The sequence below is a fragment of the Acanthaster planci genome, linkage group LG01 (assembly GCF_054643075.1).
Source record: "Acanthaster planci isolate LZ-2023a linkage group LG01, COTS_SCS, whole genome shotgun sequence".
Classification (NCBI taxonomy): domain Eukaryota; kingdom Metazoa; phylum Echinodermata; class Asteroidea; order Valvatida; family Acanthasteridae; genus Acanthaster; species Acanthaster planci.
The window spans coordinates 2,828,791-2,853,378 of record NC_141777.1 but is presented as its reverse complement, the minus strand read 5'-3'; the positions used below and the strand labels follow the sequence as shown (position 1 = coordinate 2,853,378).

At 40.6% G+C, this 24,588-nt stretch overlaps 3 protein-coding genes across 4 annotated transcripts in view; all 3 read right to left on the bottom strand.

The window, feature by feature from the left end:
- Nucleotides 1-1,925, bottom strand: part of LOC110974263 (uncharacterized) — a 30,370-nt gene extending 28,445 nt beyond the window's left edge. The window contains exon 1 of one of the 2 annotated variants that reach the window (XM_087142336.1): nt 1,581-1,925. The gene's annotated coding sequence lies outside the window, so the exon portion shown is untranslated. The remainder of the gene's footprint in view (nt 1-1,580) is intronic. The other variant, XM_022225788.2, reaches the window with a different exon arrangement.
- A 290-nt stretch (nt 1,926-2,215) lies between these two features.
- Nucleotides 2,216-8,597, bottom strand: LOC110974347 (delta(14)-sterol reductase TM7SF2-like). The gene is made up of 11 exons (XM_022225921.2): nt 8,430-8,597; nt 7,867-7,996; nt 7,308-7,504; nt 6,968-7,022; nt 6,573-6,767; nt 6,229-6,332; nt 5,644-5,766; nt 5,017-5,188; nt 4,493-4,573; nt 3,623-3,745; nt 2,216-3,181 (listed from the first exon to the last, which is right to left on the bottom strand). Exons 1-11 carry the CDS (start codon nt 8,433-8,435, stop codon nt 3,021-3,023), a joined length of 1,347 nt encoding a protein of 448 aa, XP_022081613.2. The 5' UTR covers nt 8,436-8,597; the 3' UTR covers nt 2,216-3,020.
- A 1,011-nt stretch (nt 8,598-9,608) lies between these two features.
- On the bottom strand, nt 9,609-24,226 carry LOC110974280 (delta(14)-sterol reductase TM7SF2-like). The gene is made up of 13 exons (XM_022225816.2): nt 24,090-24,226; nt 22,114-22,280; nt 21,512-21,805; nt 20,701-20,833; nt 19,272-19,468; nt 18,666-18,720; nt 15,764-15,958; nt 14,953-15,056; nt 14,167-14,289; nt 13,257-13,428; nt 12,938-13,018; nt 12,084-12,206; nt 9,609-11,813 (listed from the first exon to the last, which is right to left on the bottom strand). The coding sequence occupies exons 2-13, from the start codon at nt 22,270-22,272 to the stop codon at nt 11,653-11,655; spliced, it is 1,797 nt and encodes a 598-aa protein (XP_022081508.2). The 5' UTR covers nt 22,273-22,280; nt 24,090-24,226; the 3' UTR covers nt 9,609-11,652.
- Between the last annotated feature and the right edge of the window lie 362 nt (nt 24,227-24,588).

The window sequence follows — 24,588 nt, the reverse complement described above, 5'->3', positions numbered from 1 at the left end:
AACACCCATGAGCCTGGCACCATTTTCTCGGTGACTAATGTTCACTCAAGAATACTCCAGCCTGACAATTTTTCAAGGGCTGATTAAATTTCAATGTAGTTCATCAGTGAAACATAGCTTAAGCATATGCAGTAGCTCCACTCAAAATTACAGTTACTTTATGTCCAGTGAAATTGAACCATACAAATGGTTACACGGGTGGAGAAAATACTCCACGGTTTGTCTGTTGGAAGACGTGACAATATTATGCATCCAAAATCTAGACGGAATCTATCGCGAATATTGAAGCACAGTATGTTCAACATAGTAAAAAATTGCCCAGAACGATCTGCAGGTGATTTTGGGTGTCAGTGATATAATCGTCTTGTCGACCACTTCCGTACGACACTGTATGCATGTAAATGAACGGCACGCACAAATGAATGTCATAAACGTACCGGTATAGATTAATAACGAATTTCAGTTTATTCAGGCAAGTCGGATTCACATGAAATCAAAGCTGGTAAATGTGTCTATACCATGCCTATCTTGTATTTATAGCACGCCATTTTTTATCAGAAATAAGTTAATTTGCAAGAAAGTGTAACATGTATACTAATTTGATTATTATGTCTTTTATTATTGATTAGTCTTAATTCGGCACATTGCTGCGATTCCTTTTTGTATTAAACCATTTAATTCAATTCTATTTTATTCCATTTGATTCAGTTTAATTACTTTCTTGAGCATGAAGGGCTCGTCTCGTCATTAACACAAAACGTTGGAAAATGATAATCCTCAATTAAAATTTCAAGCTCAGAGAAAACTGTAATTCTGAAACCTGGTTGTATTTCAAAACGTTTCTCAGTCCAAGATTCATGTCTTTTCAACTTTTTGATTTATTTGATTTCTTCACTATTATAAAATATTATTACAAAAATAAAATAAAGAAAAGCAATTGAAGGAAAGCAAAGTCAGCGATTCCGAATAAGTAGAAATCGTAGGGAGATTGCAAAAAGTTAAAATAACTTATTTCCATTGCGGTCCCACTACTACTTTGCAACTACTTCCGTTTACTGAGATGAGATGGAAAAGTGGCGATATGATCCAACATCTCCCTCGCGCTTGCCAGACATTCCAGATATCGCCGAACGACGTTTTACATCAGAATTATTTTGTTCCCGAATTAAAGATCACACAATTGCGACTTTTTAACAAAAATGGGAAATGGGACCATCACAACTCTCAACTGTCACGAACACTGACAAGTTTGAAAAGGGACACCTGTTGACTTTTGTGAAACACTCGAAAATTGTGTTGGTCCAAAAAAATAGGTTGTAATGAAAGAAATTCTACGAAAAAAATGCCAGTTATATAACAAGAAATTTTCCTCAGTATTTACAGCCAGACGTGTGGACCTTGCCGAGTGTAACAGTACCACAGTAGAAACGTCCAAAGCGAACGTTCGGGGAGCTCAGAAAACCCGACTTCTGAAACGGCAAAAAGTTGTTTAAAAAGTGGAGTTAACCCACTCTTCATCCTGTACAACCACCGTCGAGTGTGGATTTTGCAACAGTATTTATCACGTGATGGATACTCACCTTCGTTGTCGTCTTCGTATTGTTAAATGTCGATGGCTTCGTAACATCAAGCCCGTAAAATCATGTACAAAACTGCTTCCACTTTCAAGTTGGCGCTCCTCACCTCCGTCAGACCAGCTGACGTTTATATTCCACACGCTTTTACTTGAAGTTCTAGTTACAGAATAATCCTTCGAATTGCCGGGCAAGTACTTAAACGACCGCTCCCGTAGTTAACCCTGAATGAGTCACGATACAGCCATATACCAGTCTGGCCTGTGATTCACGGCGACATTTTGTACAATGCAATATATGTTATTGCGCGGTGATATTGCCCTCTCCTGACTCAGGTGGGTGATTTCTGACGACTAATTTTGCTCTGTTTTTGCATATCAATGGGGCGGCGGGCTAGGTGTATTCTTTGGGTGTCCATGCACGCATAACAATCGAGGAGGGTAACAAAAGGGGAGATGTACTGTCCTCTGTGGACCGTGTGGGTGAGAGTGAATGACGTCACCAGACACAGCTGATTGTTTGCCTTTGCATCAACATAACAGGCCCACTCTACAAATATCTCGAGCTTTGAAGATTTTATTTTTAGGTATAGTCGGGGCTTCAGCTTGAAAGCGTCAGACGACAGAAACCTCCTTTACAACTTTATTTGAATTTTGCCTCCGTGAGCTCCCGTAAACTTTATTTTAGTACAATCACAGACACAAATATAGAAATGTCGAGGTTTTGTATCCCGAGTGAGAAATTGATGAACATTAATCATCTCGAAAGACAATATATCAGAAATCTGCGTTAACATAAAAAAAATCATTTCATGGATGATATGGGCCTACCAGTTTTCAAATGCCAGGTCAAACGAATAAAATAATTCCATTGCAAAGATTGTCAATGTAGGTCTTGAACAAAATATTAACATTTCTGACAACTTTAGTGTCAATGAATCCTTGAACATTTCACAACAGTAAAAGACATTCTACTTTTGGCAGCCGTTGAAAGATCGATTTGAGAATTTCAAGTTTCTTAAAAGTGGTGGTTTATACGCTAATCGATTAACGTTCACTTCGCGAACTTTATAAAAAAAATCATATATGTAGTCGTCCCATCCATGGTGTTTTCATATTTTATCTCACACTCAAAAATAACGCATGAAAGAACATTTGATATGTTGTTACAAAACGATGGATATCTTTAATCTGACGAGCCTTCTAATACCAGCGCAAAATTCAGATTTTCCATTTAAATGGAGATTTGTTAGAGTAATGCTACGAATGTAAACAAGACCAACTTGGGAGAAATCACCCTGTGTAAATCTCTACATGCTGCTACATTATATTAATAGACCCTACTGTTGTAGTCACCGTCTTGAGAGTATCATATCGATGACTGGCGTTAATGTAATCAGAAGGTTTTGTGAAAAGGGTGGTTTCTTATTCCTCAGTAGCAGCTAAATTAGAATATATAAGGGAATATTCTACTGGGTACTTTCTGGCAGTAGCGATCCCATGCCGTGCCATACTTCTCCTTACACATTGCCGAGTCGCGCAGAGATCGGTGCACTAGGAGAACGGTGAAATAGATGGGGTAGAAATACGGGATAATGCTGTCAAACCCTGGGGATGAGGATGACATGGAAGACTATTAGGGATTTTCAACATTTACACATATTTACTTCATTTACTTGACTATTCCACACAAACACGTCTCTACCAACTTTATTGTGTATATATGATTAAATTCTTGGTGTATATTTTGTCCCCAAAAGCTCTCTGCAAAACTCTCCATTTAGAAATTACTTTTTTCTAATTTGTCAATAAAGTTATTCCATCATTAGTTTTGTTTAAAATTTCCTTACTTTTTGATAATTTGTTTTTAAAATAAATTTCCTGAAATATTTCTTTTTGCCACAAATCTCCCAAAACGAAATGTTTTACAAATTCAAAAATTCCTGAAATTTTGTGAAAATCACATCCCCAAAAAGATGAATAAAAGAATCATGTTCTTTGCCCAGTCGAATTTCAGAAAGAAAGACGAAAATTGGTTTCATAACTCACCGCAGTACAGGGACCATGACAAAGCCAGAATGAGATCACCAAGGTAGTTGGGATGCTGGACGAACCCCCACCAACCGGACACCAACAGTCGCTTTCCGGTAGCTGTAGGAATGGTCTGTAGATCTGGAAGAAGAAGCAAGCCGAGGAAAAATAAAGGGACAAATGAGATGAGGATTTTTGCCTGTTTCTTTTCTTCGTGTGCAGTTTGTTGGGATGTGATATGTAACTATAGACAACTTGAAAATAAAAATGGCTCAACCTTTCCGTGGTATTCGTGCCTCTGGTTTCTTTACATGAGTACCAAACTATTCCAATCGTCCTGGCGAACTTAAACAAACAATGAATGTTTATGAGTGCAATGACAAAAATAATTTCATGAGGTGACAGATGGAATGTTCGATTCCACGACGCAAAGCGAGTGAAATGAAAGATTTCAACTGTCAACGGGTGAAAATAATTATTTTTACCACTCTACAAATGTGAAACATGCATTATTTGTTTGGTGACTTTGGTCGTCGTGTTGAACGTCCTTCATTTTGTGAAACAGATTTGTGTCCCATGCACGACCCATAAAAAGTACCCGCAATATGTTAGACTGGTTCCTATCCCCAAATTATTTTCCTCTTTCTTACTGGGAATTAAATATTATGAAATGGCGGCGGGAACCAGTCCTAATCAACGTGTACCGTGAAATAGAACGAATAATTCAGTGAGATGTCAACGATCCACCAATCAGATGACGGGGAGGGAGTTATGCAGGTATTGTCTAATGTCAACTAAAGAGCGTCGCTTTAACGAGATACCTGTTCGGAAGTAAGTGAAAAATATGTCGTCAAAACATGTTTTTCTGCATTTCACTTCGACACTTACGCTTAACGCTGTCTCCGTTGGGGTTTTGCCTGAAGGCGTTCTTCTGGGAATTGGAAGCACGGAAAATGTAGTACCCCAGAACTGAAAAGTGATTGAGTCAAATAAAATCATTTTATATGTAAACAGCTTTATACGCTTTAATGAATGTACGATCATATAAACGTGAAGTCTGGTTCATATATCGTGCGAAAGCGAACACGAATGCAATTTGTTGACGTCAGATGGAAATGTTTGGGCTACCATTTTGCACAAGTTCAACACATTACAAATAAAGTAGACTTTGCTGCAAACGTTTCGTGACGCCAAACCCTTTTCGCTTTTGCATTCGCATAACAATTTTAAATCTAATTTTGGAGCAGTTTTAGGACAACTTCATGAAAACGAATGGAATCTGAAAATACAGATTGGTAAATGCGCTTTATGCAGTAACAATCAGAATTGGTATCTGATTCACAAGAACTTCATTAAAATCTGAATTGTACCGGTAATCATTTCGGTTTCATGTTTTATATTTTAATGCTTACATCCTAAGGCAACAACTGTCAGAACACAGTAACTGGGCATAGTCTTCTCTGGGTGATCCACTAGGTAACGAGCCTGTAGTGTGTAGGTGAAAGGAACCCATGCAAGATCACCGAAAGCCAGCATAAATCCGAAGCCGTCGTGAATGATGTCCATGGTGCTCAAGATGCATTCCTAATCAAGAGCAAAACGTAAGCACAGAATGCAAAACACACATTTCAGCAATCAGAGATCAATGGCGGATGGGGGGGGGGGTAGGCGAACAGACAGACTTTCCTCCCCTAAAAAGGGTTAGGGGAATTGCTTTTTTGCCTTTTGCATTATATTGAATATAAGGAAAAGCAAATTGGCGGACCAGTTCATTTCTCTTCCTTTCCTGAGTATAAAAAATCTCCAAGTTTAGCATCACTCCTCAAAAAGGCCATGGTGTTTCCTACATGTACCCCGCCCCCATTTGACCCCAAAAGAGAATTGCTCCCATCGAAAGTTGGGTTCTGGATCCACCCTTGAGAGAAATTATGCAGGATATCAGAGATCTGTAGCCTGAAATGAGTCGGTGAGACTCTCGTGAAGATGGAGAGACTTGCTTAATTTCGGAGCGGATAGGTTTGATGGTGATGAACTCCTACCTCAAACCATAGTGAATCAGCGACATACAGAACCTGTGAGAAGGTCACAGCTAACAGACACCAAGGTGGATTGTCCGGAAAGTCGGTCCAGGCTTTCACCACGAATGCAAGATCGATCAGAACCTTCAGATCAAGCAAAACTCTTACGGTTAATTTCATTTTTTGATATTAGCACAGACGTGAATCAGAGTATCCATGAGACACAACACTTCTGCGGCGAAACCCCGTATTTCTGTCAAAATGCTTACACAGGTCCGATAGCGCGATTGCATAGAGGAAACAACGACTTTCTTTCAAGAACTGGGCCTACTTAAATTGAAAACGTCGCAATTTGAAACATATTAGGCCTCGTTCGGCAAGACTATTCACCAGTATAAATTTTGTAAAAACACCCCGTCAAAAACAAATCATCTTCCGGCTATGGCTTCGTTATTTCACACTGGCCCAATGTAAGCTAGTAGTATCCGTTGCCGAAAAGCAAAAATGCCCATGTGAACCACATAGGATCCAACGCACGGCAGCCTTTAACCGACAAGTTACTCAGTGTAGTAAATATGATTGACTAAATCAAACAACTGTGTTTACCCAACCGATGAGTCCCGGTCGAAGTTCACAGAATATCTTGATGTCAAAGTTCCCCAGTCTTGGATTCAGTTCGTGTCCAATGAAGAAATCATAAATGACATTGCCTGAAATATCAATTTGAGGTGACAGGAGACGAGACAGTAACCGCACATAAGACAAAGATTGTAAATAGGCCTACATGTGCGCTGTACTTGGCAGTTTACAATCCGTCTCAGCAGCACAGAATTAACCACGTTATATATACCTATATACTAAGATTTATTATGGGGTTCGAAAACATACTACATTATTACGAGAAGAAGTTTCAGGGGAAACTACGAAAAAAGGTCGAAAGTGGCAGAGACCTGAGTTTCCTCCTTCGGCGAGGGCGTGGTTAGGAGCAGCAAGAGACTTGATGTAGACGAAGACACTGAGAATCGCGGAGAAGATGAGAGAAGACGTAACAAACGGTAGGAACTTGTCATACAGAATGGTGACTGGGTACCCAAAATAGACGAGGGCAGCGAATAGCACCATGCTAATCACGAACGCCAACAGACCTGCAGGAGTAAGATGATACTCTTTCTGAAAAGTCGCTCGCATTCCGGCATGAATTTATGGAGCCATGTAATCAACCGAACCATTCCAAGGAACACAATCTTCTGTTTTTTTCCAGTGATAAATCCCACCGACCACCTTTCAACTAGTCACGCACATGCACGGAGATTTTTAAACCGCGTGCATCGAAACACGCCCTCACCGTTCATTCTGTACTGCAGCCGCCGTCCAGTCCTCAGGGGAAGACCTTTGACTTTCTGTGCATAAAACACAATTGACACACTGAAACTGAAGTTGAACGCCATGACTGAAGCAGGCTTATTTATGGAATGAGTAATCTATGCCCATGATATTTTAAAATGCAGCGAAGGATGTTTTCACATCTATCGAATCCGTGCACTGCACCTTATGAGACTTTCATTCGATCTATTTTCATTTATCGGTATCAATAGGCCCTAATTACTCGAATTTGCTTTTCAACGCTGTGGACGAACGGACTGGAGGAGAATTCTTTATTCAAATTTATTCAGAACAGCACTGACCTTTCCAATCGGGAGCATGTATAGCACCGCCTGGAAGGCAATCCATCCCAAGAATATCAGGAAGACATCCAAGTCAAATACATCATCCCAACTGCTAGGGAGAGGGGGTTGAAACGTGACAGCACAGGAGTTCTTGTCACAGGCGAAGTAGAGATAATATATGAACAGAGGCAGGCTGATCATGATGAACAAGGCGCCTTGGGGAAAAAATCCACAAGTCAATGAAAGATCAGCAAATCAGTCAACTTTACGATTGCTGTAATTTGTATTTTTTTTAAACAATGAAACGGGGAAGGTGTTTTTGACATTATTCGCTAAACGTACAGGTGCAAGGAAATGTGATTAATGATAATATGACGAATTGTTAATTAATACATGACCTTCCCTGCGATTTATTAAACGGGCGTCAGGTCCGCTCAGTACTACACATTGTAAATATAAAAACGTATTTTTTCCCTCAATATATTATTCCTTATACTCTTCTTGCTATAGCACGGAAACCTCCGTCTGTGTTCATCTGAACTATAAATATTTTATTAATCAAAAGCCTCGATCTTACCTATAGGCCCTCCAAATTCATAATGAGCCGTCCGGGGCACCTTGGCGTTGGTTTGAGCCATGCTGCCGTGGTTTTCAGCGGTGGGCCGCCTTCTCTTGTCAGTAGAATTCAACAGTGAAGTCCCGTTAGTCTGGGAATAACGTTGAAGATGCAGCGGAGAGATCAATGCTAATTGTAATGATTCAAAGTGCAGTCTATTCCTGCGTTCCAGGGGAAAGGTGAAGTCACTGACATTGGATTTGTTTCTTTTGGTTCTCAAAATGGAACGTGGACAAATCCTTGCCCATGTAGAATGCAGACCACCACAAGAATAGCCTATTATCTTTTCAGTTTATTTGTAATCTCGATGTAAAGATAGGTGTCTCCAAAGTCCAGGCCATATGTTCTGTCGGGTCATTTGTGGATTAGTAATCTCAGTACAACCCGCCCACTTTTGTCGCGATGATGATGTACGGCTTGCACGGGTGATGTGCGGTAGGGCTGTCATGGAGGCTTGGATTAAAAATTCGTCATAAGGCAAATCATGTTTTTTTACAAGATCACAGGACTGTTTGTTTTCTTACCTGCATTATTCAAATACAAATAACTACAGTGTAGTTTGGATGAGGCCACAAATGATCCACCGCAAGTCGCCAAAAAAATCACCGAACTAGCCCCCAGTTTCCGAGCTTTACGACAAAACCAATACCTCAACCGGCTTAAAAAACATTGCACCACAAACAGACCAGCAACTGAAAGGGAGCTTCTGCGAATATATGAGAATCTTTAAAAAAGGGACAGAAAAGATGAAAATGCTGGTACATGTTGTGTAAATAGAGATTTTTCTAATATCAGTCTGCTGGATGATACCAGCATGTTGCAGCATAGCAACACGGGTGATGTGCGGGTAGGGCAGTCCATCGAGGGCGTGGATTCAAAAATTCTTCCTCGTATCCTTCGTAAGGCAAATCATCGTTTTTTTTTTTTTAAACAAGATCTGGTCATTAGAAAAGAGAATTTCCGGAGCTATCCGTCAGATAGCCTTCTAAAGAAGTGACGTGAAGAAAAAGGCGAAGTCCCATAAAATGCACTGGCTGTATGGAAACAGATAGATAGGATAAATTGGAATGGATCAGTAGACCTTTAACGTTCTCTTCACTTGCTCTGTGACTGCGTTCTAAAATTAATGACACTGCCTCAGAGATAACGCTTGGCCGAATACGGGCGTTTCACAAAAGTGCGCCGCCAAGAGTTTGCAACGCGTTGATCAATCACAGCGCGAAATCTGACGACCCTTTCCAAACACACATTGGGTCGACAGATTCCGCGCATTGTGATTGGCCAACGCATTGCAAACTATTGGAGGCGCACTATTGTGTATCGCTCGTACCGGTGTGGCGGTCTCAGCTCAGTGTCTCCCGGTCTCAGCGGTTCCCCTTACTAAATATGGTATAAATACGTCATGCCATCTCTGCGCACAACGGGAAAGTCGTCCGTTTAAGTGGCGTGCTGAGCAGTGCAGGCCGTGCATGCAATGCCTTTCACGTGTACTGTACATAGGCCTACACCAAAGATAACAGCACCGCTTATAGGACCGTGCGAGTTAGTCATGCGGACACCTCAGCAGGGAAGACCAACGAGACCGTGCTCGTGTCGTGCTGAAATGTCCGGCTACGTCGGGGGGGGGGGGCGCTGGGACGTACCGGGAGACAGCTGAGACCGCCGCATCGGGTATTATACAAATGTATATGGCACTGTTCCGGTTATAATCGCCCAAATTTTATTTCATTCACCTACACTAAAACAAAATCTATCCGACTACATATACAATAATTATGATTATATCAAAAACGGTCTAATGTACATTTCAGATCGGGATAAAACACTAATCGCAGATATAGTAGGCACTTTGGTAAAGTCTCGGTACATCGACGCAAGAAATACAGGAAAAACGATGAAACTACTCGAGAAATGCTCTCTTGAAATGAATACAAAAATTCTATCATGTGAGAGAGTTGAAAATTCAAACAAAACCGTTTAAATTAATCGGAAATCAAAACAAATATTTGTTTCTAAAGAAAAAAATCAAATACTGTTAAATGAAAATTAGAGTAATTTCACTGGTCAAATTAATTCAAATTGACATGAAATACAGTTGATTGCTACTGTACAAATTCACAGCTTACACCAAAATTACAATTGTGTGTAAAATCTACAAAAACCAAAGGATTATCTTAGAAAGATCTCACCAAGAAGTCCTGTAGAAGTAACTGAGGGAAGTCGCTTTAAAAATACTCTGTACATACCATTCATATTCTATTTACATTCAAACTGTGAATTTCATTTGGGGTGAATATAACGCAGTTCCTTCTAGGAACTTGAATTCAAAAGAATTAAAGTAATTTCTAAAAGAAAATTCACAAAACTGTTTGAGATATCTTGCTAAATGCAGTTCTAATTGACCTAATTCTGACAGTTGTCTATTTTCTTCCCTTTTTTTTCAAACCAGAAATCATTACACTGACAACCAAACATCTACAATATATGATACAGGTATTTACAAATCATTTTTAAGACTAAAAAATTCCCTCAGGTTATGAAATACTCTGTAATGTACCTTTGTCAATTGGACAGAAAGACCAAACTTTAGGAAAACTCCCTATTTTCTTTTAATTTTGATGCTAGAACGGTCTATGTGATAAATTCTTTCATGAAGATGTATTTTTAATATTAGTCACAGCCCTTGATACATGTATCTGCAATGTTTGCCCTAACTGCTTCCTTCCCTTTTAATCTTTACGATTCTGGGATCTAGCGTCCCCATTGCTTTCTATGACTGTCAATAATATATCACAATTTATATACATGGGCACATCCAGTGACAAATATTTCCTAAAAAATGATTTCTACAAACCCGTTATCAATACATTTTAACAAAGAAATCGTCATGCAAGTAAATCAAGCTTTTGAATGCTCAACACCGCTGTTGCTACATGTGCAGCGTAAGACACTAACTAAATTCCTCACAGCTTCTAAAGTAAACAAATAACAAAATCATAAAACATTGCAAAACACGGCAAAAAACAGATGAGCAGTTTTTTTTCTTCTGTGCAATCCGTATAAAACAAAAATGAGAAAGCCAGCAAAAACTTTAGCACTCCCCAAATCGAAATAACCCAGACGAAAAAGTGTTTCGCCATTAACCAATCTCTTTCTTGTGTACAAGTATAAACATTATTTTCAAAAACAAAAGCAGGAGCGCTCCTTTTGGCCTGGAAAGTGGAAGCGATCACGAGAAACTACTGATTACCATAAAAGAACAAAGCCACGTTCATCTTTACACCTTGTAAACATTTTACAAAAGCCTAGCACAATTTCCATTCAAATATTAGCACACTATGAGAAACTTCACAATGTCAAGAACCACGAGGACTGCGTGAACCCCCCCCAAAAAAAATCAACTGAGTTGAAAATGAACAATAAAAAAAAAGTTGAAGCAGAGCAAAGTAGAATTCTTTTTTCTGGAAAGTTAAGTCTAAAAACACCTTGTGGAGAGACTACCATACCACGTCCTATGTCACTTATCCTCGATAATTTTTTTTGCTTTTACAGTTTAGAAAACATCAACCCAATAAAAGCAGATACTGCAGCAAAGATGGAATGATTAACCTTTAAAAAAACACAAGTTACGTACTGCTGTGAAAAATCCCTGAATGACAATGATAAAGTGACACACAGTGTGATAAACACATGGACAGTCGTGGTGACATGGACTAATGACTTCTCTAATGGCTTCTCTGCCCTGTCTCAGTAGATGCGCGGGAAGATCCGGTAAGGGACCATCTCGCAGTATTTGGCCCAGACAGTGCCGTACTTCTGCCTACAGTGGGCGGAGTCACGCCTCTCACGGTGGATCAGTAGGATCAGCATGTAGATGGGGTAGAAGTAGGGAACAATGCTGCCAAAGCCTGGAAGGGAGAAGTGGAATGGAAAGATTACTTTCTAAAGAGATTCTAATCTCCTTAAGTCACTCTGGAAACCGTAGAAATTCATTTACAGCCAACCATACGTGACTTCTGTCAAGTTTTACGCCATGCTTCAATAAGCAAGATTGTCTTCTTTTTACAACTGTATTCTTCTTGTATTCTAAACCTGAAACAGGAATTCTGCTTTTAGTGACAGCCAAGTAGTGCTGCAAACTATTGGTACCGTTCCTGTGAGGGATCCGTTACACTCACCGCAGCAGAGCGACCACGACAGGGCCATCATGAGATCTCCCAGGTAATTGGGGTGACGCAACCATCCCCACCAGCCGGATGTCAAGAGACGCTTGCCTGACCCTGTAATCAGGACGCTGGAATCTGAGGGAGTAAACAGAAAAAATTCAAATCGGTCAGCCAAAAATATGGGTCTACGCTATACATCATGGCGGTATGTTGGTTGAGTGGGTACAGTTGATGTGGCCTTCCATGAATGCAGGGTCACAGAGCACAACCCACATGAAGTCAGTGTGGAGGCGCTTGCTATTTCCAAGAGGATATTGGAGGGTAAAGCCTCAATCCTTGAGTAGATTTCCGTCCTTAACCAGAATTATGTTTCTGCTCTTGTCAGACTGAGAAATTACAGTACTGTACTCTGGATGAATTCTAAGGACAGTATTGCTTGGATCAACTGAGGATGTTGAAGGGACATGAGGGTCATTTTATTTTCCTGGCCAGGGAATGACTTGTGGGTTCTATGATCTCAATATGGGTGAACTGTCAGACCAGAGATATATTGAGTAAGCATCCACCAAAGGTAACATGTGTGAAGGGTCTAATGTTCACCTATACTCACCACAAGGGAAAACAGCATTAACATTCCGCTGGGAATTCGACAGAGTGGATTTATTGCGACAAAATGTAAACAGAGAGCGGTCTTTCAAAAATGTCTGACTTTAGTGCTGTTAGGCGACCTGTCATCACAAACACGCTTTGGGAAATGCTGTGCCCCTGAGGGACTTTTTGTTAAAATTTGAGAGAAGAGCATTTTAGTTTTTGAATTGAGGATCAGTCTGATTCATTATTACAATAGTTGATTGGGACATACTTACTGGCAAACTGGATAGCAAAGGGGTTCTCCCTGAAAGCATTCTTCTGAGAGTTTGATGAACGGAAGACATAGTAGCCAGCAACTGTGCAAAGACAAAAACAGTCAAATGTTAATGTATGTAAACGGAAGAGTCTTCGGCTAGTTTGGCTTTGTGAGAAACTTCATGATAAAGAGCTGTTAAACTTTGGTAAGTTTCTAGCATGCTTAAAACTGCCTGTTGAACAAAGATCTCCGAGTCCACAACCAGCCGAGTCCAAGTTTGTCCCAAATCATTGTTTTGGTACCAGGCCAGCGGAAAAGTCCAGAGATCAGACACTTACTTCCCAGGATGAAAGTCAGCACCAGACAGTAGTCCGGCATGATGCTGCCGCTGTTGTCTGCCAGGTAGCGAGCCTGCAGCGTGTAGGTGAAGGGGACCCAAACCAGGTCACCAAAGACCAGCATGAACCCAAAGCCGTCGTGGATGATGTCCATGGTGCTGAGAATGGCATGCTGTGTGTGCAATATTACAGAAACATGTCATAATAGAAGTCATTATAGGGCTCAAGTCTCAAGCTACTGTTTTGAGAAGCAGTATTGAGCTCTGCTCCCGGGATCAGCATTTATGGGCGGTTGAGATATTGGATAGCCAACGCTGTCCTTGGAGAAGTTGGTTATGAATTCACAGAGTCATTTTTTAGACTTACAAAAACCATTAACATAGAACTGGGTTTTCCAGGCCACGGTGATTGGTTCTTTGGATATCTAATTCCTAGGAACAAAGGTGAGGTATACCCAAGCGCACTAGACAATGCATAAAGGCTGATTGGTACTTGGTGCAAACGTGAACACAAATGGGAAATGGTGATGTCAGATCGTCGTACTGCAAATGTACAAAAGTTACTTCAGCTATTCTGACATAAAATTTACTTCCTTTCGCCTGAAGCATAAAATGACTCTTTATCTTGTGACAATTACAAACAGTAAGTTCTACTTCTAGATTTCATTCTGCCTTCTCTTCATATCACAAGTATTATGGAGAGACTGCATTATTTTACAGTTTTCTTTGGTGCACCCGTTTCCAAAACTACGGGTATTAAAACCAAATGAACAATACAGGTGGATCACTTTAATAAGCATCCTTCACTTGCCTTTGTCGAGTCAAACCATATGTACGTGGATTACAATTATTTTCTTCATTACATTTTGTTTGATTTACTTCTTTGTGCTTGAATAACTCAAATGACCGACCTCGTACACCAAGGAGTCAGCAACATAGAGAAGCTGGAAGAAGGTCAGCAAGAGAAGCGGCCAGGGAGGATTCTGAGGGAAGTCTGTCCACACTTTGACCACAAAGGCCAGATCCATCAGTACCTGACAGGCAGACCAACACAGACTTTCAGTTAGACTTAGAGTTCAGAATATCAGTATCATTGATGGAGCTTATTTAGGCTTTGCAATCAAAGTAGACTGAAAACCCGACTCTGACCGACCAAGCTTTCCAAATCTACACGAATTTCAAAAATATGGGTGGAAATAATGCACATGTTAAAATCTAGCTTTACAATAACACAAAGTGAAATTTTGTTTTATGATACACACCATGGACGTGAACAATCTGGTGAACAATTGAGTTCTTTTTTTTCTTAAGATGCACTAAAAAATCTGAAAAGAAAAAAAAAACTTTCACCAATTCAAACTACATGTGGACAACTAACACTTGAAAAGTTTACACTTTCAAGCTACAGCCCCCCCTCCCAAATGCTCAATGAATGTGGGATCGGCAGCTGGTCTAACAATAAACATCCTGTCATGCTAATGCATGAATACATTTAGTAGCCACTGACTCAAGGGGGTTCAGTAACTGTGCAACTCTTTCATTTAGAGTTGTTCACATTGGACAAACATTCTGAGCCATTAACAACCACGGTTCAATGCTGCCCTTATCTAACCTGCTGCCCCACAAAAACCCTATCTCTGACCAAGTCTCCAAAGGCCTTGGTTCATTCAAATTTGCTAGCCTGCAAGGTCACTTACCCAACCGATGAGTCCCGGCCGGAGCTCACAGAAGAACTTGAAGTCAAATCTTCCAATGCGAGGGTTGAGCTCATGGCCCATGAAGAAATCATAGACAACGTTGCCTGAGGATAGGATGGAGAGATACGCAATGAAAATTGAAGGCAAAAAAATATTAATAATAAACACTGATATACATACTTGGACTTCAGGGTCTCCATCGAAATCGGAAAACCACATTTCAGGACTTTTCCAGTACTTTTAAGACAACAATTTCCGGGACATTTAACGCCATTTTGCAGAGTAAAGCAGTTTTGTATTATGAACTGGAAGACTGCTGTAGCCACTCCTATGGACTGATGAGGGCAGCCTGTAAATTTGTTTTTATTCTGCCATCACATCAAAAGTGGCCTATAAAAATTACCCTTACATAATCTGAATTTCCATGACTTTTGCCAACTCTGACAAGAGGATTCTGGGACGTGATTTCTCCCCCAATTTTCCATGACTTTGCAGGACAACTCCCCCCCCCAGGGTTTTTCAGGACTTTTCATAACCATGAGGACCCTGGAATGTCATACTGGTTAGTCAAAATCAACGTTAAACAATATGAAATGTGGCTGTCATGAAACCCAAATTGCCAAAGGTGAATTTGAGTCGGTTAGTGATTTCATCTGGGTCAACCTTGCCAGTCACAGTGGAACCGAAACGACTAGTAACTGTGAACTGAAAATTGCCTTTGATGGCAAACAGAATCCTGCTACTCTAAGGGCTCCAGTACTGTAAGAACGCATGACTTGGAGGGTTTCATTTGCTCCTTGCATGGATTTACCTGAGTTTCCGCTGGGAGCCAGGGCATGTCCAGGAGCCTTTCTGGCCTTGAGGTACAGGTACACGCTCAGCAGCAGGGAAAAGATGAGGGCCGCTGTCAGGAGAGGCAGGAACTTGTCGCAGACCACAGTGACCGGGTACTTCTTGTAGACCAGACCGCCGAAGATGATCAAGCTCAGGATGAGAGCAAAGAAACCTGGAGGGGAGCAAGAAGCAAGAGGAGTACAAAGAGGATAACATTATACTCTTATATTCCCTCCGTCACTGTCATTAACCCGAACACTCCTCAGTCCTCCAACAGGTGAAGGATTGAGGAGGGTTAGGGTTAACCCCCATTCTGCTGTAACTGTCAAAAACAGTCACAAATTCCTTCCACTTGATTTGCCCCAGTACAGACACATATGGGAAATTTGACTGACTTTGACAACTGTGCTAAGAATGTATCTTTGCATAGGAGGGTTAATGTATAGTAGAGTCCCCTAATGTGGCGCACTTCCATGTTCACTTGACTTTCCTCACACGGCGTTGCCCAACCTTTTTTCTTGAAAAGCTTACAACTCATTTCGTTAATACTAGTACTGTTACCTTCATGATACATGATGTTGAACCTTTGTGAACAATTTCAGTGTCACGAAATTTCATTCGAAATCAAAAACTGTCGGCGTCCAGAAGTTTGGCTTGAATTCAGCAGGGTTTACCCCAACGTGGAGCACTTGAAAATTATCTCAGAAAATCCCACATAAACATTTACGAAATCCATTAAATTTGACAAATTCGTGTAAAGCATCATTAATTCCACTCAAATAACCATCCACAAGTTTGTTGGAAACAGTGTTTTAGCCGGTGAGCCATGCAGCCGCGTTTTGCATGGTCAGTTTTGTGAAATTACGGCCCATTGTTCCAAGCACGGCCTGGCGGTGCAAATCAAGCCGTGCAACGCTTAATTCGACGCTTGTGTAATCTAAATCCCGAAAAATGTGAAAATAAAATATGAGCTAAAATTCAGTCTTATCCCCATGCTTTTTCCCCCATCAACCATTCCAAAATAGAAAATACGCTGCAGTAAACACATGTACGCTGGGACTACAGTTTGGATGTTTTCGTGTATCAATGCTGGCAGGCAGGTTCCCGTACTTATAAATAATGAACTACAGCACCGTATCTATCAACTTGTAACAAAATGAACACAGGGAGCCACACGAGTTAGCCAGCAATTGATCATCCATGTAATCAACCTCGTTCCCATGGCTATCTTAGCTGCCATATTGCACCCACTCTCGCACGAGGTAGTACATGGGGACGAGGTTGACATATAATCCTTTCGGGGCTTGCTCACTTTATCATCCAGAATGAAACAAAACATAACAGACTTCTTCTTGAAGATAGGGGTAGACCTACACGTAATCTTTGTTATTGTCAATAATCAGCATAAAGCTTGTTTAGGTTCTTCTCCCTCAAAGATGGGAAAACACTGTTGATCTCTTCCGATGCCATGTTCAGACTCTTTCACAAGCGAGCGCGGGCACGTGGCCTGCCTGTGGTGGACATGGGTGTGTGTGCAGTGTGCATATACGTTCACGTACTGTGCTTGTACGACATGTATTTTTTCATCCACATTGAAGTCAAGTCTTGTACTCAAATTTGCTTGTCCTTTTTAGCCAAATTGACGAAGGAAACATGCACGTAGGAATACTGGGATTCATTTTATATCATTGATTATTTTTGTTTGCTTATCACATAATAATCTGAATGTAATGTATTGCAAACAAAAAGGCACAAAAACATGTGTCAAGTACTGACCTGCACTACCTGTACGTACCATTTTTTTGAAAACAAAAGAAAGTGGTCATGAGAAATTTGTTCCGAGGTGTGTGATTGTCATTATTCACTTCTTTGTTGCAGGCCTATTTAATCCCACTATACATGTACATGAATAAAACAACAATTGCCCACAGTTTACAATTGAATTCTTTTTCTAAAAGCTGTTATTTTTTGTTCGAAAAGGCAAAAATCTCATTAAAAATGTCAGAAATTCATCAGAGACTGCCAGAGAGCATCTAAAATAGCCAGAGCTTCCAGGGCCCTTAGCAGGCCGTGGATTCCGGCCGTAAGGGACTTCACGCTGCGCGCTCATGTTGTGTGCTTCGCACACAAATTTTATGCTCAAACAAGATTGCACTCCCTGTTTTTCATTTTGCACTTCCACTTTTCAAATCCTAGCTAAAATACTGGTCGAAAACTTCTTTTCCTTTTTTGGGCACATTTTAAAAGAGTTCATTTCACATGTCAGAAAATAAATCGGAAAATTGGGTGAAAATGAAATTTCATCCAAACTTTGGGGCAGGTACATAAAACCTGAGACTTATGAATCAGAATGTTAGGAGTTTGATGAAGTTTCACTAATTCTGAAATTTGTGATAGATATATTTTCCGTAAAGACAATGGAAGCAAAAACTGAAAGTGTGCCACATTAGAGGCTGCTGCCATGTCAACCCTAACCCCCCAAGGGTTGCTGGCCCTAACCTTTCCCATTCACACAAAGTTACACACCCATATGGGACTCTGTGCACAGAGGCTGTTGGACTTGGTTTTTCTGAGGTATGCCAAACCCAGTGCAAAAGCCAGCTGGTACGGGCCTACCAGACCTATCCCCACAGAATGAAACACTTTACTACTGTTAATTGTGTGTGGTTGGGGAAGGTTAGGGTACATCAGCAATATTGTTTCCTCTCTCCAAAATAGGCAGAATTAAAAGAATAGGATACTTCCAGAGCTGTGCTTAAAAACACAGCATTAAAACAGAAAGTGACATGAAATGTCCAAAAGGCAAGACTGAGGAGGAAAACGCAGCATACTTTTCAAACAAAAAAGGTTACCATACTGTAACTGAATAATATACTTGCCATTCAACCTGTATTCCAATCTACGTCCATTGCGAAGAGGCAGGCCTTTCACAACCTGCACACAATGACAAAATGACAGAGCTCAAGGGGTGCAACGTAAGGTGCAACATGCTAAATTGCTTCTAAATCCTCTCTTTAGTAGAAATACAGTAACACAACATATGTTGGATGTGAATTCGTCCAGTGACGCTCATCTGATTCAAAGGGCCTTCTAAAGATTTGGGGGGAAGTTGGGCAACCATTAAATTATGGCAAGTTTGGATAAAGAATGAAAACCAGCATTATTTTAGAAAGTTAACTCTTGTTTTACAAAGTTTTGATCTTGGCTAAGTAGTAAACATATGCTAAAATGAGTGAAACCAGTGGTGAATCAAAGGGGCTCCTTCACAGAGCATTTACTGCTGGCTACTGTGAATTTACACCATGACATAATCGAACAACACTGTAGAGACTGCCATTCATGTTCCCTGCCAAAGGATTAAATCAGAACATTCAGATGATGAAAGGCACGCGATCAGGGCTCAGGTCATTAAAGTCAAGACAAAGCCTACTAATTTCACAGAATAAAAGGGTTCCCTGCCAACAGTCAGGGGAGCCAACACTCACTGAGCCGACAGGAAGCATGTAGAAGAACGCCTGCAGCGCTATCCAGCCCAGGACTAGCAAGTAGGCCTCTCGGTCATAGTAATCTCTCCAGTCGTAGGAGAAGGCCGGCAGCAACTGCAGCCTGCAGATGTCCTTGCTGCAGGTGAAGTACAGGTAGTAGATGAACGGCGGCAGGGTGAGCATGATGAAAAGGGTGCCTGTATGGGGGACGGAGGGGGGAACCAAAGACAATGTTAACAACCCCAACTCCCTGTGCAGGGTTATGTGGAAACGTTCCTGCTATTGGAATATCAAGACCCATGTTTACAGCAAGAGCAAAAAACAGTTAGGTTCCGGTCGTGAATATTGCCTAATTATGGTGTAATCAAAGGCCCAATTTCATGAGGCTGCTACTTAGCAAACATTTGCTTAGCAATTTTTTGTGCCAAGCAAGAATGATTAGAAAACCCAATTGCAGGTAATACACTTTGAATGGCATTTTGGCTGGTAACTGGTTTCTCCTAAATAACTATTTTCTGTGCTTCGGATATTTTTGTGCTAGGAAGCCCTTTGGGATCCAAAATTAGACCAAATTTCATGGCAATGCCTAAGAGTTCACAGAAAAGTTCTGCTCAATACAGCAGAAAATGTTGTCCAACCTTAAAGCACTATTTCATGGCGTGCATGTTCTGACAATTGCATGCGTATGAAGATTTCCATTCTTACACCGCTACATGTAAGTTAAGCATATTTTTCCTCAAAGGTAAGGCTGCCTTTTGTGCACTTCCTGTTGAGGGTTTCCAAAAAATATGTGCCCCACCAGTTGGAATAAAATCATGTGCCCAGCAGTGCCATGAAACTGGGCCAGCCTGGTTTCGGAATTTTGTCATTTAGAATTTTTAAGGTTAATCATTGCCAGTCAAATACCTGCAAATCACATAGGCCAAGGGTCTGTATTTCAGGGGTGTGAGTGGCCACTTCAAACTAAAGCTGAAAACAGCTGGCAAAATGTTGAAATGTAAAAAGTCCCCATGTACGTTTGTACACAGCAGGTCCACAAAAAGGCTGAAATTCAGGGTCAACATCTAAACACAAAAAAGCTGAAATCAGCTAAAAAGCTAAATTTTCGAACCTCTGGTATTTTCTCTTTTTCTCTCACTTTGCTTTGTTTTGTGTTGAGAATATTGTTTATTTTACTCAGATTAAAGAGCCAATTGTTACTTGTTAAAATGAATAAAACATTTTCAGTATGATGGATTGCGGACAGTCTGTCTATAAATGATAAATAGCACCTGACTCAAAGACAGAATTTCATTAAAAAAACCCACTTCCCTTTAAAATAGCGATAGCTTGGATGGACTACAATAAAAAAAGATAACTGAAAAAATTTTCTTGAGTGAGCAACCAGTTTTAATTGAAATATAAGAAAAGGTTGAACACACTGGCATACCGATGGGTCCTCCAAATTCATAGCTGGTAGTTTTGGGGACTCTGCCGGTCTTGAATTCCACCAAGGGCTCCAAGGTTTGCTGACCTGATTTAGTGGAGGACCGAGTAGTGTAGGTGTGCATCTCGGTGGAGCTCTGAGGAGAAACATCATTCTTTTTCAAGAAGCTGTCAAATGTTACTGATTAAGCTTGTACCCATGTATTACAAAAACAAATTAATGGGTAAATATTATATATATTTGTATGATGAATGCAGGGGAGGGGTAGAAGTACTCTCAGTCCTTTTGTGGGAAGGGAAGAAAGCGAAGATTAACACTGAGCTGAGAAGTCGCAGTGGCTTGAGATAGACTGCTGCTTATTTTTTTTCTCAACTATGCTACAGTTACGGACTAAGGCCGCAATTGCATCCACCAGTTGTGGCCAGAGGTAACACATGTTTTGGGGAAAGTGGCTCCAACTACAAGCCAATAGTTTCCATACGTACATGTTACAGTGCATGACCTCGGAAAGGGAGATTCTCTTCATGTTGTTTCTCTACCCAGGAAGGTCATTTTCATTTCACAAACCATGAAAAACTTTTCCCAAAGTGGGCAAAGATTTGTACAGATCTTCTCAAGTTGGGAACAGACTTCACACACAAGTGGGAAAAGATTTTCACCAATTTCCCCACAAGTGGGAATTTTTTTGGTTGCCTTGTGAAATGCGAATCTGAATATGAAAGTCAATTCTTCTCATACAATACCCCACTGTTTACTTTTGAATGCAATGTACTGGTTATCCAGCCAAGGCTGTAACTTCTGGATAGGGACTAACCCTGGAGGTGATGAGCGTCCTGGTCGGGGTCCTGGTTGGAGTCAGGTCGGGCTTGGGTTGGCTCTTGCTCTGCGTCACCACAGTGGTGGTGATTGTCTTGCTGCTGGTCTTCTGTTGTTGCCGCTGCTGCTGCTGCTGTCGCTGTTTACTGACGGAAGAGGTCTGTGCCACAGACTTGCGACTGGGGCTGCGGGAGACTCGCTGCCTAGACGGGGAACGGGCCGGGGATCTTGAGCGCGACCGTCGCCGGGAGGGTGATTTGGACTGCGACCGCCTCCTGAATGAGGACACAGGCTGCAAGGCAATGGAATACCGGTATCAAAAGTACATCATGAATTTAAGAGTAACAGCAACAGAAGATTTTCCTTTGAGTAAAGCTTAAAAAACTAACTCCAATGAAAAGCAACCAAAGCTTTGGTTTTTCTCAGTTCCCTCAAATTGGAATTGTTCTCTACATTTCATGACTTCAAACTGACTTGAGTGAAATGCAAAATGGGACACTTGATTCTTGATGATCAAGATGATTTTATAGACAATATCTGCTTCAAAATATTAAAAACTGCAGACAAATTAAATCCCAGGAATTGGATTGAAATACTGACCTTGACGTAGTCTTCAGTGACCTCATCTTCAGTGCCCTCTTCAAATTTGACCCTGTATTCCTCGCCTTGAATGGCCAAGACCTTGGCCGGGTACCACAGCGCACTCCCCGGCCATTTGACCATGACTTGCTCCCCTACGCCATACTTGCGAGAAGGCATCCTGATGGCTGAAATAATTACACATTAGAGAAAGGGTAAGGATGTTGAGATGAATCAATTGCAGTGAGTCTTTTTTGCTAGTACTGGAGCAAATGAATCAAACAGTAATCACTGCGGTCTCACTTTTTCAAACAGCCATGGTTAAGTGGCATTCTTTTCACAGGATAAATTTCTTCTCGAAAGAAAATCACTGCTTGGAATGAATGCCTATTTGAATTTAAACGATGAAAGCATTCAATTAATTGTAAACTTCTACACACAGCCAGGTATGTAATTTTGCTTCATAAAAAAAGAGCATTTTCCTGGAAGTAATTATGAGGTGTTCGTGACATATCATCTAAAGAAATACCCCAACAAGTCGCAATATTTAAAAATGATTGTTGATACCAAAATCCCATAAGTTATTTCAGCATCACTTTTTGGAATTAAATATGACTGATTTCTTTCCTCTTGTAACCAATCCTAACACTTGAAAACCACATACATGTACCTATGGTGCAGAATATCGAGGTGGTTGAAATTAAAAGCTTCAATACAAACAATGCAGAATGAGGAAACTGAAACAATGCTGCAAGTGCTGCACATGCTTTACTACTTGGTTTTTGCCTAATCTTTCACTTGCGTTAAAAATCCCAAATAGACATGTACATGTACCTTGTTTATTCCCGCGTACCAAGGAAATGAGGTTTCTTGTTTAATTGATCCAGACATCACTTATGAAGCATTACTTGCAAAGATATGTTAATCATCACTGTAGTATTATATAACACAAAGTGATAAATTTTCGGGTGAAAATTGCTGGCACTCAATCACAGGCCCAGATCTACTACAACAATTTTCAACCTTTCAGCCCAGCATGGCCAGGGCCTACCCTTTCAGACATTTTAAGTGAATTTTGCTGAGAAAATGTGAGATTCAAACATTAAATACCCATCCACTTACACTGAAAAAAACCAAAAAAAACCAGACCTCCAATTAACAACGGAATAGTAGGAAGTACTATATTACTATATCACTGTGGGCCCATTATTTTGTACTTGTTGCTTATTTCTCTTTAAAACAAAAACCAAAACCAAAAGCAAAACAAAAAACTCCAGTGCAACGAATCACAGAAATGTAAAATGTATTGCAACTTTTTGGAACAGGTGTAGGACATATGTTTTTCAACTTGCTTTCCTTGTAGTGGCACAGTACGCCTACTTCGAGAATTCAAAGTCACTTCTCCGTCATACTCCGTGAGTGACGGAGTAGGCCTAGCCTAGGCCGAGCGACTTTGAGTTCTCGTAGTGGCACAGTAGCCATCAGAAAGTTTTAACGTTTCATGCCCTAAAATAAAAATTAAAAAAAATCAAATTTAGAGGTGAAAATATTGAAATATTTCCTTAGAAAACACTTGAAGTTTTAACACTAGGGTTTGTGCACAAGCATGACAAGGTGTCAAGTGATGTCCAGAAATATGGAACTCTTTCCAATTTTTTCAAGCCTTTTCAACTTGTGGAAAAACATTTTCACGTCTTGTGTTTTGTGAACAGGTGAACCTGAATTCTTTTTCACAAAATTCTCCAGGAATCCAGAGTGCAGTAGGGCTAAATGGCTAGGCCTTCTAGGTACTTGATTTGCAATCCTGTTAGGCATGTTAGGCCTAGGCCAGTAAAGAGGTACTGTACGTAACGCCAATAATTACTACTAAATACATGTAATTCCGACACCACCGGGGCTCAGCGAACAAAACGCAAAATGTTCATTAGTTTATTCTTTGAACAAAATCTTTATGCCCCAATATCAACAATTATTTGAATTTTACTTTTGGTTCTTACCTCAGCTATACTCTGCTCTAAAAAAATACAATAACAAGCGCTTCCTTGCTAAAACCTCATTGGAAATACACAAGAAATAGCGTACACACTTGCAATTCCGATTTAACGGTAATTTCACATTCGCGGTCCAGCAGCGGGAAAGACGCTGATTGGCTGTATCCGACAAAGGTTAGGGGTAACTCGTGCTGATTGGATAATGTTCGAAGATTATGCAAATTTACTTATTTTTAGCGGCCGCAGCTGTCAACTGTTTTTAGGTCACAACCATGAACAATGAAGCTCAGGAAAGATCGACTACAGCACGTTCTATATTTCGTAACGATGAATGGGAACCAGAAACAAGTACAATCTAATTTGTTCACAAAGGAAATCGACTTTAAGTGCCGGGAAAAATCATACAACGAACGAAATTGCTTAGGCCTATACTTAAAATTATACCTTTATCCCTCCCCCGAACTTCGAAGCTTATCGAGACGACGAGAGGTTACAGCATATACTT

Coding starts and splice junctions, on each gene's coding strand:
- LOC110974347 (XM_022225921.2), bottom strand. Junction 6,333..6,572: donor CGCCGAAGGAGGAAACTCAG/GTCTCTGCCACT, acceptor TTGATATTTCAG/GCAATGTCATTTATGATTTC. Junction 3,182..3,622: donor GTCATGGTCCCTGTACTGCG/GTGAGTTATGAA, acceptor CCTCATCCCCAG/GGTTTGACAGCATTATCCCG.
- LOC110974280 (XM_022225816.2), bottom strand. CDS start 22,272: ATGCCTTCTCGCAAGTATGGCGTAGGGGAGCAAGTCATGGTCAAATGG. Junction 21,806..22,113: donor TCACTGAAGACTACGTCAAG/GTCAGTATTTCA, acceptor ATTGCCTTGCAG/CCTGTGTCCTCATTCAGGAG. Junction 12,207..12,937: donor CTTTGCTATCCAGTTTGCCA/GTAAGTATGTCC, acceptor TTACTCCCTCAG/ATTCCAGCGTCCTGATTACA.